This window comes from Pituophis catenifer, unplaced genomic scaffold (assembly GCF_029215685.1).
Source record: "Pituophis catenifer annectens isolate HBS135680 unplaced genomic scaffold, rPitCat1.0.hap2 SCAF_1, whole genome shotgun sequence".
NCBI lineage: Eukaryota > Metazoa > Chordata > Lepidosauria > Squamata > Colubridae > Pituophis > Pituophis catenifer.
In genome coordinates, this window is record NW_027256881.1 from 26,015,548 (window position 1) to 26,034,597 (window position 19,050).

General features: G+C 40.7%; 1 protein-coding gene across 1 annotated transcript in view; it reads right to left on the reverse strand.

The window, feature by feature from the left end:
* Positions 1–19,050, reverse strand: part of KIF13B (kinesin family member 13B) — a 100,749-nt gene that overhangs the window by 37,329 nt on the left and 44,370 nt on the right. Inside the window, exons 17-25 of the mRNA XM_070932208.1 lie at positions 18,000–18,149; positions 16,540–16,668; positions 14,822–14,992; positions 10,907–11,064; positions 10,137–10,269; positions 8,228–8,374; positions 6,868–6,897; positions 4,907–5,006; positions 3,707–3,833 (exon numbers count right to left, since the gene is read on the reverse strand). Of these exons, the coding sequence (XP_070788309.1) occupies positions 3,707–3,833; positions 4,907–5,006; positions 6,868–6,897; positions 8,228–8,374; positions 10,137–10,269; positions 10,907–11,064; positions 14,822–14,992; positions 16,540–16,668; positions 18,000–18,149 (1,145 nt within the window). The remainder of the gene's footprint in view (positions 1–3,706; positions 3,834–4,906; positions 5,007–6,867; positions 6,898–8,227; positions 8,375–10,136; positions 10,270–10,906; positions 11,065–14,821; positions 14,993–16,539; positions 16,669–17,999; positions 18,150–19,050) is intronic.

A 19,050-nucleotide genomic window follows, 5' to 3' on the forward strand; every position in this document is an offset into this window, starting at 1 on the left:
TATCGTCCAGTCTCCAACCTTCGCTTTATTGCGAAGGTTGTTGAGAGTGTGGTGGCGCGACAGCTTCTCCAGTACCTGGATGAAGCTGTCTATCTGGATCCGCTCCAGTCCGGCTTCAGACCTGGGTACAGCACGGAAACGGCATTGGTCGCGTTGGTGGATGATCTCTGGAGGGCCCGGGATAGGGGTTCTTCCTCTATCCTGGTCCTATTAGACCTCTCAGCGGCTTTTGATACCATCGACCATGGTATCATGTTGCGCCGGCTGGAGGGACTGGGAGTGGGGGGCACCGTTTTGCGGTGGTTCTCCTCCTATCTCTCCGACCGGTCGCAATCCGTGTTGACAGGGGGGCAGCGGTCGACCCCAAGGCGCCTTGTTTGTGGGGTGCCGCAAGGGTCGGTCCTCTCGCCCCTCCTGTTCAACATTTATGTGAAGCCGCTGGGTGAGATCATCCGTGGTTTTGGGGTGGAGTTCCATCAGTACGCTGATGATACTCAGCTGTACATTTCCACCCCAGACCATCCCAATGATGCCTTGGAAGTGATGTCCCAGTGCCTGGAGGCCGTGCGGGTCTGGATGGGGAGAAACAGGCTTCGACTCAACCCTTCCAAGACCGAGTGGCTGTGGCTGCCGGCGTCCCGGTATAGCCAGCTGACGCCATCGCTGGTTATTGGGGGCGAATCATTGGCCCCCACGGAGAGGGCCCGCAACTTGGGTGTCCTCCTGGATGCGCGGCTGTCTTTAGAAGGGCATATGACAGCCGTGGCCAGGGGGGCTTTTTGTCAGGTTCGCCTGATACGCCAGTTGCGCCCCTTTCTGGACCGGGACTCCCTACGCACGGTCACTCAAGCACTCGTCACTTCTCGTCTGGACTATTGTAACGCTCTCTACATGGGGCTCCCCTTGGGGTACACCCGGAGGCTCCAACTGGTGCAGAATGCGGCTGCGCGGGGGATTATGGGAGCGAAGGGGCGCTCCCATGTGACTCCTCTCCTGCGCGAGCTGCATTGGCTTCCGGTGGACTTCCGGGTGCGCTTCAAGGTGTTGGTGATCACCTTTAAAGCGCTCCATGGCTTAGGGCCAGGGTACTTACGGGACCGCCTTCTGCCACCAATAGCCTCCCACCGGCCGGTTCGCTCCCACAGAGAGGGCCTCCTCAGGGTGCCGTCGGCCAGACAATGCCGGCTGACGACCCCCAGGAGGAAAGCCTTCTCTGTGGTGGCACCTACCCTATGGAACAATCTACCCCCAGAGATACGAGTGATCTCCGACCTTCGGATTTTTCGTCGGGCCCTAAAAACTCATTTTTTCCAGTTAGCCGGTCTGTCTTGATTTTAGGGTTAGTTTTTAAAATTTTAATATTGATTTTAATTGACAAGTTTTAAATTGTGGGCCAAATTATAAATTATTTTAACTTTATTTTTAAACTGTGATGTTTTGTATAGATGTTTTTATCTTGGCTGTTCACCGCCCTGAGTCCGAAAGGAGAAGGGCGGTATAGAAATTTGAATAAATAAATAAATAAATAAATAAATAAATAAATATATTACTCTACAAATAAGAAAAAATGACTCTTCTCAGGGTTTCATCTCTAGTCCTGACAAGTGACATTTCCTATGCATTTGAAGGGGTCTCTTCGCAGCCATAAACTGCGAAGCTTTATTTTTTTAAGAATACCAAGATTCTCAGGTACCCAAATTCTACATTCAGTAAAGCCTTCCTATACTTCCATGAGGTAGCAAAGATTGCAGGCGTATTTGATGTACTTTCAATATTCTAAAAAGACGATTTTGCAAAATATCTCTGTCTACTCAGGACTTATGAAATGCTGAATCCTGGTTAATCTTACATGCAATACCGCAAGGAAAGGGAAGGCTTTTAAGTGAATGAGCCAGGCAATTGCTATTCATTTTTTTCTTTTAAATCAGCTAAAGTGCAGTAGCAATAAATATTGATTCAACTCCTACAGAAGATTGTAATTAAACTTTGTTTAAAAATTCTGCTACTTTAAAGAAAGTGCATACAGACTAGGGATTTTTCTCAAACATCCTCAGGATTACTTGCTTTTACATCTCCTATCCTCCTTCAACTCGGGCACTGTTTAAAAACCTCTCACAGGGACCATCCCAAAGGCTGTTTAGCTATATTGGGGCAACTTCCAAAATATGTATTAGATTTTCTTGTGGTATTGAAACCAAACCTGATTAACTGTGCAAACACCAAGGGCAGCCATATTTTGTGGGAAATTATACAAACCATATCTTATTCAGTTTTACAGCTGCATTATACTGCCCTCAGATATGATGACGGTCCCATATTTGGATTATTTTCAAAGAGGACAAGACAAATTTGAGGGGAGGGGTAGTATCTCAGTTACTACTATTGGATGTCTACCTACTCATTACTCACAGCCAGTAGATTTTAAACACCAGCTGCAAAGTAAGTAACAACTCTGTCAGGTTTGTGACTTCCTGTACATGGCTGGCTGGCCACCATGTGACAATGAATGCTGGACTAGTTGATCTAGTAGGGCTCTTCATGTGTTCCATATACATTGGTAATCCTGCTCTCTTTCAGGATAAATTACATTATACAGAGCGTAAAAGAAGGAATAAATAGATAAAAGGCTTGAGAAAAAAGAAAAGGAAACGTAGCTAAATCTAGTTCAGGCCTGTCAAACTGGCAGCCCGTGGGCCAGATGCGTCACATGCAGGCCACGCCCACCCTGGCTCAGCAAAATGTCGCGATATGTCACGATTTGTCACATGACATGATCGAGTTTGAGATCTGTGATCTAGTCCATTATACCTCTCCAGAGCTTTCTAGCTTATCAGCTACGTCAAAGCACAACTTTCTTAGTTTTCCCATTTCTCTTGACTCTTTCACTTGTCCTCATTCTTTCTGTCTATATATGATCCAACAAACTCACTGTATTTCTTTTGCATTGGTCACTTTCTTTTATATTCAGTTCACATTGAATTGGCATCTGTTACATTTTTGATCCTATCTCTTTTTATTATATCACATACACTTCTTCAGCAGAATATTATATTCAACAGAATATAATTCCTGTTATATTCAATATACTTTGCTTTTCCTGACACAATTAACTCTTACTTTTGAATTACAAAATGGACAGAAGCTAGCTCTTACATGCAGACATTTCCCGGTCTTTCAACAAGCAATAATTCCTTGCAACAGGCCACATGTTACTCACTTGTCTACCAGCACCTGCACATGTTGTATTTTGGTTCTCAACCAATAACATGGTATCATTTACATACAGAGTACAAATATATTTAGGCCTCCAACCCACCTAACTTTAACATCATGACTAGCGTTCCTTATATATTAACACATTAAACAATTAAGAAAATGTCATTCTTTCTCACTTTTACTTCCTGCCCAACTTAAAACATTTACTAGGCATTTCATTCATTCTCATGCACATTTTACTTTCAGAACATCCTACTCTTATCACTTTCAAAAACCAATCTTCTCTTTACTTTTCTACCATCTTCCAGGAGGGTAACTGAACTTCTTTGCTTTTCATCCCATTGACACAATGCCTATACTTTCTCCATGGTGACAAGCAAGATAATAGCACCCTTCTATTTCTTCCCCACAGTTCACCACAAGCAAATAACAGGAACCCAAACAATTTGTGAATCTAGCAGGGTATAGCTTTTTTTATTGCAGGCCTTACCACTCAGCAGGTGCTCCAGGGATCCCACTGCCAGCAGATGGCACCATTACAGCATTCCTCTCTTCTGTAAGGGTCAACCTCATCTCTAACAGCTGAGCTTCTCGATCAACATCATCTTCTGATTTGTCTGGAAAAGGTTAAGAAAGTTTCACTATACACTCAACAACACCTCCAAAGATGACTTCAATGAAAATTGGAAGGGACCTCAGGAAACCATATCAGAAAATGGCAGCATCTGGCTGGCTTTGTTCCTATAGATTTAGCAGGTTAATACTTCAATGGGAGAGCATCAAAAATACCAGGGTTGTAGCCTAGATTGGGAAGTCAATAAAGGTAAAGGTAAAGGTTCCCCTTGCTCATATGTGCTAGTCGTTCCCGACTCTAGGGGGCATTGCTCATCTCTGTTTCGAAGCCGAAGAGCCAGAGCTGTCCGAAGACATCTCCATGGTCATGTGGCCGGCATGACTAAACGCCAAAGGTGCACGGAATGCTGTTACCTTCCCACCAAAGGTGGTCCCTATTTTTCTACTTGCATTTTTTATGTGCTTTCGAAGTGCTAGGTTGGCAGAAGCTGAGACAAGTAACGGGAGCTCACCCTGTTACACAGCACTAGGAATTCAAACCGCTGAACTGCCAACCTTTCAATTGTCTTAGCCACTGAGCCACCGCGCCCCTTTATTGGGAAGTCAATAAATATCCACAAACTACTCATCTACTATTGCCAAGAAAACTACTTAGTTGTGTCCATGTAATCAACAGAATCAGATCTGCCTTGAGGACTTATTAACTTTTACTAGAGATCACAAAGCCCTAATCTTTCACCCTTGCCTTAAACTGCAAGAAGAAATACATACATTGTTAAGGATACTTGGGAGGACTTTTAAAATCCTCTTCAACAGTTGTATTAATGCTGATCTGTATATTCTTCTAAAGTACATATTGGTATAGGCATAAGATGCCATGCCTGGTAGTTCCATTGTGGCCTCTTCTATTCTTACCTGCACGTATACTGCTCTTTCAGTCCTATATCACCTTGTGTTCAGCAGATAGGCCTGGAGCTGTTCTATATGCACTCAGTTGTCTGAGTGCAAGGATGACTTTCCATGCAGCTGAGGATGCCCTGAAGTGTTTCAGGTTTCTTAGCTTCCCAACAACTTTGGCAGCAGTTGCAATGGAAAATAACAAACTACTTATGCTTACCAGGCTTTCCCACAAGTTTCTGCAGTTGTTGATCTAGATACTCTTGGCGTTTTGTAAGAGCATTTAACCATTTCCTGCGCAGCCTTTCTAGATCTCTATCCTGTGAAGAAATAACATTTAAAAAAAATAACATAACAAATCATCCAGAAGTAATAGTTTGCTTCTGAATGTGGCTGTCTGAATCTCTGCACGCAAAATGTTTTGAAACTCAGGTCTCAGGACAAAGAAATAGCCACTGAAAGTAAAACAAAAGGAAAAAAAAAGCAATGTGCTAGAGGTAACTATCAGTACCCTTAGTTGCATTTGTAAGGCCATAGGTAACCAGTGCAGCTCATGCAATAGCAGTGGAACATGAGTGTAACGCCATATGCCTACAACTACCATATTTTTCTGAGCATAAGACGCACCTTTTCCCCCCAAAAAAGAAGGTGAAAATCTGGGTGTGTCTTATACTCCGAATGTAGCCCCACCCAGCCTCTCAAACGGAGGTTTCAGAGGCTGAAAAAAGCAGAGCTTCAGAAAAAAAAAGCCTCTGAAAGGAAGCTTCAGAAAAAAAGCCTCCAAACAGCTTCTGGAAAAAAAAGCCTCAGAAACGAAGTTTCAGAGGCTTTTTTTCTGAAGTTCTGTTTCGGAGGCTTTCAGAGGCTGATAAAAAAGCAAGGCAAACAGCTCACAACCAACGAACCTGTTGCTAAAATTCACCTCTGGGAACAGCTGATTGGGGGTATTCTAGGAGGCCATCCACCCGCCAATCAGCTTTTTTCTTATTTTCCTCCCCAAAAACTAAGGTGCGTCTTATACTCTGAAAAATACTTGTATTGCCTCATTCTGGACTAGCCACAACTTTCAAGTGTTCTTCAAAGGAATTTCAACATGATTGTGTAATAATAGTCCAAACAAGAGCTAACTAGGGGACAAATTACTGTGGAGGGTCTCCCAATCCAGGAATGAGTACAATTGATACACAAGAAGGATTACAATAATGCAAAGATCTTTGTCCCCATGGTTGACATCTGCTCTTCCAGCATAAACCAGAAATCTAGAACTCCAAATTGCTCTTCAGTTCCACAAGGGATACTGCAACCTGAACTAATACTAACAACTGAAGTCCTCCAAATCCACATCCACTTGTTTTGTATAGTTGACATTAAGTCTGGTCATCTCCCTCCAGTCTTCCACAATCTACTGACACTGAGACAATGCTTGATTGGCCCAGAATTAAGATATACATCAGGGTATCATCAGTGGACGGATGATATGTAACTGTATGTCACTGAATGATCTTGCCCAGCAGCTTCATGTTAATGTTAAACAATGAAGAGAATTTAGAGCCCTGCCACAGGGGTCTAGGGTCAGACTGCACCCACCCACCCCAAATATCTGGAACTGGCCAGTGAAAAGAATTTTTTTTGTGTGCCATCCATTCCTAATCCTCTGAGCCAGTCTAGAAGTATACAATGACTGATGGTTTGAAAACTGACCAGAAATCAAGAATCCAACTGACTAGATAAATTTCATTTATTTATTAAATAAATAAATATCTCACTATCCAAAGCTCTATCCCCATCACAAGTCTTCCAAAGCAGTCCATAAGTATAGCCAATGCTGTCTCAGTTCTATGCCCAGACATATTTTATTCTTACCACGTGTTTTTAAAGAAAATTATCTTACTTGACTAATGACCATAACAACACTAATAACTTTTGTTTAGAAAATACAATACCCTGTTTTCCCCAAAATAAGACATCCCCTGATAATAAGCCCAATCGGGCTTTTGAGCACACAGCAATAAGGCCAAACGCTTATTTCAGGGTTCAAAAAAAATATAAGACAGGGTCTTATTTTCGGGGAAACACGAGATTGAACCCGTGAATCAAGAGACAGAATATAACGACACTGTTATTTTTCTAACGAAAAAAGGCTAAATAATTCAAAGAAGATACTAATCGCAACATATTTACCTGATAACTGTCCATGTCATCATCTTCTTCCTATGTAAAAACCATGCAAAGTCACATAAATTCCAAAATTTTTGCAGCCAAATTTATATCAAATATGCATATATTATGTACAAGGAAAGACTCTCAGTTAATAGGTCCCCATGGTAGAGAAACACTCTCATTTATAGTTTATTTTTGAATCAATTGTTCTTGGGGGAAAAGATAGGAGATATGGGAGTGCTGAAATTCTGGGATACAAATGCTCCACCAGCTTTCTAAAATAGCTATTAGAATATGTTTTTAAAAAGTATCACAAGTTGTTTCTCTTAAACATTATATAGGAATGTGTGTTAAATGATGTATTTTTGTGCAAGTTCTGAATGGTAATAGGCCTCAAAAATTGTGGATGGCTGCAGCCTGATGCTTTGTTAAGAAATCTACCTTCTTGCTCAGAAAAATTACAAAAGGCTAACTTGGGTTATGGAGAGCATCCTATGCACCAATAAACCATAAGCACTGATGAAGTTACCTAGTTTGGGTAATGAAAAGTCTGCAAGAAAACAACCCAAGGGAGCACCAAGGACTCCTACATCCTGTGCAGCCAAGGAGATGGATGGGGGAAGTCTCAACTATTTGCCTTCTAGTAAATGGATACTTTTGTGTTAGTTTGATGTAGTGCTTAAGATACCAGGAAGACCTAGAAACCAGAAGGTTCTGAATTCTAGTCCTGCCTTAAGCAAAAAGCCAGCGCGGTAACCTTGAGCCAGTCACTCTGTCTCAGCTCTAGGAAGGAGGCAATGTCAAATCACTTTTGAAATCGTGCCAAGAAAACCACAGGGACCTGTCCAATGGTGACTCAAAGGCACGCACACATATGCAAAAAGGATGCTTCATGGCCATAGTAATTGCTTGATCAATGGGAAGCCCTCTGCTATAGTCAATTCGTAAACACCCAAAACATGTTCTCTACATTCAAAATACATACACACATGTAAATTATTGTCTTTCTGAAAGCAGGCGTAGAGAACACCATTCACTGACAGGTGTGAACATTCAACCTCCAGCTTTCAAACAGTACAGCTCCCTGTCTCACACAGATGTATGTAACTCAGCACATATCAAAACTCTGATGGGCTCAAGAAAGTGGGTTCTAATTCACCATTCCATTCTGCATGACAGGTCTGCAAGTTAAAACATAGAGGAGAAGAAATGCAGTAAGCTTATTTGTCCAAGTAATTCAGAATGACCCACTCATTCCAGAAACTGAAGCAGAGAAAGTTTCCTGCCAATGATTTACAGATAGACGTTTTTGTGAGTGGATTTGATGTATATGCATGAACACACTTAACTGCTTTGGTATGCAACAATAAGAATCTTCTACCTGATAATTCTCATGACTTTTTGGTGACTTGATATATCTGATCTGCACACAGCCCACTGCTACAGATAAGATGGATTCTTCCATGAGGGGCAATGTTCCTGATTCTTGCACAGATTTCACTTCCACTTGGATTCGGTGTGACTGTCCCTGTACATCCAGAGAAAATATTGTAAAAAGCAGTATAGGAAGACCAAGAAGTAAGGGTGACCTCTGCTGGCAAAAAGAGGTCTCAGCATCTTGATCATTCAAACTGATTAATCAAACCATTTGCCCACTCATTCCGAATTGCTCAGGGGGAGAGAGAACAGCAAATTGAAAACACTGTCTGCATTAAGACTACATCATAAAACACTAAGGTCATAAAATTATAAAGGTGCCTTACCATGATAGTCAGACAATTAGTTTACCAGTCTAGCATTCCTTAATTCTGACTAGCATCACTCTCCAAGATCTTCACCAAAGGTCTTTCCCAACCAGGCTATCTGAATTTGTTTGGGGCACATTGCAACCTAGGCCTCTACTCTATGTAAACTTGGTGGTAAACTATTGAGCTATATCTTCTACTAAGAGCTGATCCTAAGCCTGCAAACTAAAACACTCCCACACTATTCCTGAAAGCTGAGCATGAAAAACATTTCATTTACTAGATGAGTGTTCGCAGTGTGTTGGGACTGCAACTTGCAGAATTGGAATGGGCAGGCGTCTGCTGCAAGTAGCAAGTGCCAAACAACTGGAAGGTTCCAGGATGGGGAAAGCTACACTAGAACTACAATGGTGTAGGCTTTAGAAAGTACAGATAGAGCAATACCAACATGGTATGGAGCAACTTGTCTTCTTCACTCACATATGCTTATTCATTCATGTGTATGAGATTAATGGCAACTAATCAAAGGAATGGATTTTAACATAAAGTTCTCATTGGCTGATTTCATATAATATGCATAACCCAGTAACTGAATTAATTCATCTTCTGTACATATACTGAAGCACAACTTTCCAATTGGTCTTAATTTGCCCAACGCTAATCTTAATGAAGGTTGATGCTAAGACTTCTATTTTGTGCAAATGCATCTAAAAGCTTAGCTGGTCAGTTACATCTAGAGCAAGGGTGTCAAAGTCACATCGTCACGGCAGCATCACGTGACATATCAGGACTTTTTCCCCCTTTGCTAAACTGGGTGTGGGTGTGGCCAGCGCATGAAGCATCCGGCCCATGGCCCGGGAGTTTGACAGCCCTAACCTAGAGGAAAGGCTTCTCCACAGAGCCTTTTCTATAGAAAACTAACTAAAACCTCAGATGGTAGAAGGGAGAGACATTAATTTAAAATATCTGTTAAATTACTTCATTTGCATCCATTACACAAATTAATTGAAGAGATGTAAAACATTAATGCTGTAATCATGCAAATGATATACGGTAAATTACATTTACCATATAGCCGTATATTTTCTAGTCTTGGAAACAACTTTGTTGCTTGGGGCGAGAAGTTCAAATTAAAATATCCAAAATCCAGTTAATGGATGTCCAAGGAATTTGAGATTTTTCTATAGTATATCAAGGGAAAGAATTCTGTGATGTAAACAAGCTTAGTCTTCCTCAGAGGTGCTTAGAACAGTAGAGCAAATAAGGGGAAGGAAAATGTGATGCTAAGTAGCCTATGTTTGTTTATGCTACCAAGGGAAGAAGGGAGTAGCCTGAACATCATTTGACAAAAGCCAAATTCATAGTGTTTACGTAGTCAAATCAACCACACCTCTAAAAAGAGAGGCAACGTAATAACTATTGACATTATTGATGGTCTTTACCATCAGGTGGTTGAGATTCGATCCTAGGTAGAGGCCAGATGTAGGGTCTCCTGCTTAGGCAGGGGGTTGGACTCCCAACTCTGTTAATCTGTTAAAATCTTACCTGCTTGAGCTGGAAAATGCCACCTGTATGTACATCCTTTGGTGTAGTTACTTCTACTGGACAGTATTCTCCATTCTCATTGAGTTCCAGAATCTGAACCCAGAGCTCTACTTTGCGGGTGACCTCACTCCACCTACCAAAACACAATTTTTGAGACCAATGAAACACTATGCCTTCCAGAAAAGTGCTCAAAAATTTTACTTTGCTTTGGAAACTATACACCAAGAGAAGAGAATTTTGCAAGTATAAGGATGTATGCGTGAAAGAGAGAAAGAGGGAGTATATAGGGGCAAAAAAGAATGCAAGAAAGGGAGAATATGTGTGCGTGCATGGGAAAGAAACATTAAAAAGGAAATAGTTTCAGTGGAGCTTCACTTCAGTTGGGAAAACACATTTAAGTTTCCCTTGTGGTTACGCCTAAGTTACTTAAGAGTATCAAATTTTGCCAACATTGGCATTTACGTTTTGAAAAGAGCTACATATTGAATTGAGTTGAAACCGACTCCATTCCTAATATAGCTATAATAGAATCTTGAGATTTTAGAAAAGCAGTGATTTAAGAGTAGAGGGAAGAGTTGTGGCAGAATGCAAACCAGAAGGAGAGAAGGTAGTAATGCTCCCCCCCCCATGGCCTTTGGGAATAGATTGGAAGATCGGAAGAAAGTGCACAATAACTCATATTTTGCTTATAAAACTTCTCTTCTGACTTCTACACAGTTTTCCCTCACAAGTTTTAAATGTGCTCATCAGCTAAGTGCCATCTCTTTTACCTGTCTCGGAGGCTTCGTGTTTTGGCTTGAATTATTCCTAAATCCCACAGTGTTGGGTTTTTGCGAGAATCACACTGCTTATGTCCGTACACTTCAATTGCTAGAGCACCATCAGAAAGATATTCCATAAAATCTTCAGTGATATTGACAGAGAATTCCTAGTCAGAAAAGGATTAAAATGAAAATGCATCGTGCACTTCCTTCCCTACTATTGCAACATCTAGATGCTGAAATAAGGGAACAAACATGTTAGCATACATTAGTCTCAATAGGATACCCGAACTGGAACAATCAACAGCTGAGATCTGCAACCTTAACAGAAAGCTTAAATCACTATGATAAATGGAGTACCAGAAGGATCTAGAGAGCAATTTAGAAAGCTTTATGCTTGGAATCCTGAAGCAAACCACAGGGGGAAACATAGCAAAATTAATGGATGGAATTTGCTGTCCTACTTTTGGAGATTTATTATTGCTTTTCATTATGATGAATTCATTTCTCTCTTCCATGTGATATTGCCTGATTGTACAGCTTCGACAGGCAATTAACCAGCAGTCTTTTGGAAAGATTATATATGCATGTTGAAAGCTCCAAGTTGTAAGACAAATATATTATCAAGAATAATATACTATAACATATATACATATATTTCTTCATAACATATATTCTCTTACAACTTGGAGCTTTCAATATGCATAGATACTATTTTTATCAGTTTCAAGTGGCATATCAGTATTGCCCATTTGCAATACAAAGGCAATAATAATGTAGAGTTGCTATGCTGGGTTCTAGTTATGATTAGAATAGGGTTTAGATATGAGCAGCTCTTTACAAGCATTTCCATCCACTAAATTACCTTTCCTGAACCTGTTGTCTTCAAGATGGTGTGGTGGAGAATGCAATGTTACACACGGAAAGGGTACCAGCCTAAATCACATCGAGAATCACTTTCAACAATCTGAATCTGCTGGGTTTTATGCCAGAAGCAGCTGAGATATAGTTGGTCAACATTAAGAACGGGGCTACTTGGGTGCTGACATTAATTTAAATTGTTTTTAAAGGGAGAGGAACAGTTTTTTAAAAGTGCTGGAAAAAAGGAAGAGAGAGAGAGAGAGCTTATATTGTTCAACAATATACTGAATTATAATTTGTTTTATAAAGCTTTTGCATTGTTTTTCTATTTTTTGTTTTTACTAAGGGCTTTTTTTAAATAAAAAATCAGAACATTTCAATTTTATAAGCCATCATAAGAATTGATTTCAGTTTTAATGACATGGTATGCATGCTTTAGACTAGGGGTGTCAAACTCAAGGCCCACAAGCAGCATCCGGCCAACAGGGGGCTTAGATGTGGCCCACGAGATAGCCCTGGAAACAGCGAAGGACTGGCCTGCGGTGCCTCTGCCAGTGAAAAGAGCTCAGGAGGGCTATATGTGGCCCTCCCAAGCTTTGTTTTTGGCTGCAATGCCTCCTGCAGTGCTCTGCCAGAGGAAACAGAGCTCCGGAGCGCTGCGCACAGCCTTCCCAAGCTCTCTTTTTGGCTATAATGGCCTCCTGCGGCGCTCTGCCAGTGAAAACAGAGTTCAGGAGGACCGCACATTGCCCTCCCGAGCTCTGTTTTCACTGGTAGAGCACTGGAGGCCATCGCAGCCAAAAAGGGAGCCCAGGACGGGTGCCCCCAACATGAGTGACATCGAGGTGACCATGCCCATCCTGATCTCCCCGCCCCCCCCCCCCCCCGGGATCAATGAAATCAAGTTTGACACCCCTGGTTTAGACTGTATAAAAGAAGCTTGAAGAACTTGCTTACATTAGAAAACTGTTGTGGAAAAAGGGGAGGGATCTGAGTGTTTGAGATAGGCTTTTCCAGAATAGCCTTTTGTACTTTTAAGAGTCCCCAGAAGAAAAATGATCCATGGAAAACACTGTAGCTCAGCAAATAAGAGACAGTCAGCCTGAATTACATATAGCACATATGTTTCCCAGGACTAGATGTTTATTAACTGGGACAATCACATAAGACTGTGCTGTCTTTCCTATTGTTTCTAGTTTGTTCCAAGATGCAATGCAAAATGCTGGTTTTGGTTTCTAAAGCTCTAAATGGTTGGGACTTTCTTATCTGAAGAGTCACACCCTGTCTCATTTTCTACCTGGACTTTGGTCCTTTGTAGAATCCTAAAACGAAATTCAGAGGGTGTGCACTAAGGAAAAAGGCATTTCTTCCAGTGCTGAAATCTTGGTTATTAAAAGCTTTTTCCTATAGAAGTCCAACCTACTTTATACTTTTTTTCAGTGAACAATCATTTTCCCTTTATTTCAGGCTTATTGAGATTTTTGATATAGAAGTTTTTAAAGAACTTTCAAACTCTTTAAGATCCTGATAATTTTGAATTTCTAGAATTTTTATGTACATGGTAAAAAAATTAAGGATATTTCCCGATTTCTGAATTTTAAACATTTCTGCCACTGGTTATAAGTAGTTTTTGATTTTTTAAAACATTATTTTAACTCCTAATGGAAGTGAACCAGAGAATTCCAATTATGTGACAGCCTAGAAATATTCTAAATAAATAGATCTTTGGTTATTCGGGTCTTCTCCCACGTTTCGACAAAGTCTCATTGGTCATCTTCAGGCTGGTGTTCTCGGCTTCGTGCTTCCAGGAGCAATGGAAGCACGAAGCCGAGAACACCAGCCTGAAGATGACGAATGAGACTTCGTCGAAACGTCGCCAAGACACTTCCAATTTTACGTGGGAGAAGACCCGAATAACCAAAGACCTACATACAAACACCTGTGAAAACCTGAGAAAACATATATATATATAAAATGTTTAGCCTAATAAATGCTAGAAAAAAGAGAGATTTGGAGCAATGCCACTTTAAGCCAAGAATCCTGATATTCAGTCATTAGCTGCATGCTTATTGAGACCATATTTTCAATTCTGGTTACAGGTAAATATAAACAGTATCAACAAAAGAATGTGACATGTAGGATTATAATTCATTATGACTATACATGACAACATTCATAAGCTAACAATCGGTTTAGAACTGGCTTATGAATATAATAAATTCTTTAGGTGCAAAAAAACAGTATCTTTCATTTGGATGTTATGGTAAGCTATCTCTATGTTTTTATGTTTCAAAGAATGGGTTGCCAAGCATTCCCATTTTATTACCATGTTTCCCCGAAAATAAGACCCTGTCTTATATTTTTTTTGAACCCTGAAATAAGCGCTTGGCCTTATTGCCATGTGCTCAAAAGCCCGATTGGGCCTATTATCAGGGGATGTCTTATTTGGGGGGAAACAGTACTAATAGCAGAATTTCAAGCTTAAAATGAGACACATACATAGCACCGCTCACATGTACTGTGTTTCCCCCAAAATAAGACCCTGTCTTATATTTTTTTGAACCCCGAAATAAGCTCTTGGCCTTATTTTCGGGGAGGTCTTATTATTTTGGGGCACATGGAGCAAGATGGGGCTCTTCTTGCCGTCTTACCTGATTTCCAGCTCTGCGTTTAAATATTTTCGGGGAGGGCTTATTTTCGAGGGGAGGCTTATTTTAGTGCATGCGCTCAAAAGCCCGATTGGGCTTATTATCAGAGGATGTCTTATTTTGGGGGAAACAGGGTAATACCCAGTTGGGATTTTTAAAATCATGATTCATTAAACAGTCCGTAATGACCTGGATCAGCCATAATCTATATCATAATATGTGTGTTAAGAGCATATGTCATTCTGTTTCTACACACACACACACACACACACACACACACACACACACACACACACACACTATAGCTTAGCATCATTTCAGAATTAAAATTCAGGAAGAAATTTCAGGAAGAAAACACTTTGCCCACCTATCCTGGCAAGCACTTGAATCACGAGATAGCAATAAAAACAATTACATTGCAATGATCGAAGACAACCATACACCGTGGCTCCTTGCTGATGGGAGACAAAGAAGGATCCATTTCAGGGGCAACCATCACAGGTTCCAGCTGGTCCCAGAAAGAATACTTGCAGAACACAAAATTGGAGAGATGCTGAGGCAAACCAGTCGCTTGAAGGATTTTAATCTAGGGGATTAAAAGGGGCACATAAAACACATATACAGGTCACGACAATAAATAATGAATAGGGTGCATTCCATAACAATTCAATGTATCTTTATAGAAATGGCTTGTTCGTATTATTATGAAAAAGCAAAAAGTTGTGATTTGATGTTAATGCCTTATTTTACTATAACAGAGAGAGTCGGAAATCATCTTTTTCTTCTCGTCTTTCTTCATTTCTCCTTTCCTCCCCTCCCCACACTGCTTTTCTATTTACTTTGTACTTTGTATTTTACTTGTATTTTATTAATTCAATAAAAAATGTTGACGACAAAATAACAGTTCAATATAAAATGTAGCATGGCTAGTTTGTTCAGACTAATGTCTGCCTTATAAAATCAGAAGCTTCCATAACAGGCAGTATTTAACTAAAATCTGTCTTAAATTATGTCTTGAAATAAACTTCTCCACCAGGGGTCAGCACAGGAACAGACCTATGCTGTCTGTTCTTAAAGGTTGCTTCACTATAAAACAGAAACTAAACCAGAAGACTTCTTTATCTTTATTTGAAGATAGGACTTTGCTCCAATACAAATACATTGTATTGCTCCAATACAACTCACATATTTGTCTTTGTGACCGTTGGAAAAAAAAAAAGCCAGTAAAAGTTATGTACTTTGAGCTACCAAACTTTTACTTTAAACAAAACTTCCGCAATAAAATGAATACATGAGTACATTCGAATGGGTATAGTTAGGCAGACACAATAGTGATTAAACCTGACAGATTGCTTTGGCCTCACAGCTCTAGCATTTATACGTAAAACTAACTTAGGCCACTCTTCTTCCAGTTGCTGCCCTTCCAACATATTACACAATATGCATCACCCCTAGCCAGCACGCTCAGAGGTCACAATAGCATTTTTAAAGTCAGAGTGGACTCCAGTCGACTCTAGTTCTCTTGGTAAGGTTTCAGAAGTGGCTTGCCACTGCCTCCTTCCTAGGACTGAGAGGGGGACTGGTCCAAGGTCACCCTGCTGATTTCATGCTTAAGGCTGAACCAGAACTCAGGGCCTTAATTTGGTTTGTTGCCCAATGCCTTAATCATTACACCAAAGGTGTCAAACTCAAGGCCCGCAGGCCAGATCTGTCCTGCGGGGCCACCCTGGAAACAGCGAAGAACCAGCTGGTGGTGCCTTTGTCAGTGAAAACGGAGCCGCAGGCGGCCCTCCCGAGTTCCGTTTTCACTGGCAGAGGGTTGCAGCCAAAATTAGAGCTCAGGAGCCTGTTTTTGCTGGCAGAGCACTCGGGCCGCCACAGGCGCCCCCGACACGAGTGACATTGAGCTGGCCACACCCACCCTGCCCCGCTCCCCAAGGTCAGGCACAACCCTGATTCAGCCCTCAATGAAATAGAGTTTGACATCCCTGCATTACATCAAACTGACTCTCCACAATAACTATAATTAAAATTATAATCCAAAGAGCACACAGTTCAGGACAAGCAGGCTTTTCTCTGTCAAACTGTTTTATTTTGGAAAAGCAAAATTAGGAAAGTTTTCAGAGAACTCACCATGCACACTAACTTGTGTTCCTGCAAATCATTTTCAAAGCAGCCCTCCAAGCTGTCATCGCCTCCTGCAATTCTCTCCCCGACATCTCCACTCACACGTACCACTTCAACATGCAGGCGACCTGCTACCTGATAAAGCACAAATCCCAGAGAGAGGAGGGGTAAGGTTCTTGGAAGCAAATGAAACTACATTATTGGAAATAAAATATTCATTAGCAAAACTCTCATCAAACCCTGCTGCCCTAAACAGAAGTACAGATTTTTCAGAGGGATTCAAAAGTTTTCTACTGTTCTGCCTCAGGAAATACTGGCCTTCAATTTTCATTTTTCTCTTGGGTTTTTTAAGATCTATAATTTAATGTCTGCAATCTACTTTAAATTCTGGGGCTGCAAGTTCTTTTTAGCCCCGATAAATTTCGTTGCTATGTATTTATCTGAGCTGTTGCCCTGTACTGGGTTTGAAATGATTTATTGGGATGCCTATTGCAGTATTATGTTTTGAAGTGATTGTTTAGTGCTGGGGGGAAAATCACTCTATTATGTATTTATCATATCCAAGAAATTAAAAGTAAAAATTGGGCATGCCATTCTGCATCCTATGCCCTGAGCTGGGAGATGTGGCACCAACAAAGTAATGCAAATATTCATGTTGTATATATTCCAAGAAGAGGCAGACAATTATCAAGGGATTAATCCTCTCTGAGAGTCCAATGGAGAAGCAAATGGTAATAAACTGGGAAAAGTAATCTCTTCTTTCTTCTATTTCAACTTCAAGGATCATACAGCTCTGTGATAATATCAGAGATGTTGAGAGAAATTGTCCTTCAAGAGAGGTTTACCTAAAAGGAGCTTAGGACAAGTTTCAACTGTTTGTTTTAAAAGCATTTCTAGATTGCCTCACTCGCAGTGAACGCTGGATCGCAAACAACAGAACAATAACAATACAATTAAAGCAAATCTCCCTTAATACATATTAAAAATCATCATGGGTCCCTCACTCAGTCTGGCCAAAGGCACAATGGAATAACAAAATAACAGGGTTGGAAGGGACCGTGGAGGTCTTCTAGTCCAACCCCCTGCTCAGGCAGGAAACCCTATATCATTTCAGACAAATGGTTGTCCAATCTCTTCTTAAAAACTTCCAGTGTTGGAGCATTCATAACTTCTAGAAGCAAGTTGTTCCACTGATTAATTAGTCTAACTGTCAGGAAATGTCTCCTTAGTTTGTTTATACAGTTTGATTATCAAATCAGTTCCTTCCAAGACAAACTCAGGGGCAAACTGGGAAGAAAATTAGGAAAAATTAAAAAGCGATTAAATGCAACTGCCTATATTTGAGGCATCGATGTCAAAAGATAGAGAATCAATAGTAATTGTGCACAGAGCTGTGATTCTTAAATAAGTAACTGAGTAATTATGTGACTGGATAGTGATTAATAATTGATCGTGCAGAAAGATACCTCTCCTTTCTGATTGATGATGGGCACAGCATACTGTAGCTTCACATCATAAAAGAGACTCTCAAGGAAGACATTGGCGACTCCAATGAGGCTGTGGTTCTTTTGCTCGTCATAAAAAGGATCTGCTCTCCGAAAATAAGACCTCATAACCTTGAGTTGAATAGAAGGGAAGAAAGAGTGAACAACATGTATGATGATTAGATCCTCTTACAACAGAAGTTCAATTTGGAGGTGGAATCATATTCTCCCTTGTAACAGACATCTTAATAAGTCAGAAAGACCCATTCTCCTTCTTATCAGTTCATTTTCAGTCACCTTAATATGGTGTCTCTAACATGGTTTAATCCAGCCTTCCACAATGATAGGCCTTCGGGAGTAAAGACCATGCTAGAGGGGAATTCTGGGAGGGCAGCATGTTGAGAAGGCTGATTTAATCACCTGTGAGCATTGCACAGGAAGACATACTGAAGGTAGCTGCCTACGTACCATTAAGTCATGTGATTTGTTTTTGTCTTAGCCCAATCACAACCCAGATTCTATTTATAATCACAACCCAGATTCTATTTACAACGAGAAGTAGTTTGCTGTAGCTATTTTTGGAAACCAGGTTATGAACCCATTCAGAGAGGATTGTAGGTGTGCATAAGAATAGAATAGAATACTTAATTTGACCGGGTGTTATTAGACACACAAGGAACTTGTCTCCGGTGTAGAAGCTCTCAATGTACATGCAAAGCAATGGAGTAATCATCATCATCATCATAACACCAGTAAATGAGGGTAGTAAGGAAGATAAGAAGGATAATAATACTACAGCCATACAACATGGGTAAATATACATAGACAACAGGTACTACTGTGAGAATTGGGTGTTCAGCAGAGTGATGTCATGAGGAAAATACTGTCCCTGTGTCTACTTGTTTTGGCATGCAATGTCCCGTAGCGGCGTCCTGAGGGGAGGAGTTGAGACAGTTTATTTCCAGGATGTGAGGGGTCTGTATTTTCTCAGCCCTCTTTCTGACCTGTGCAAAATACAGGTGCCTTGCTTTCT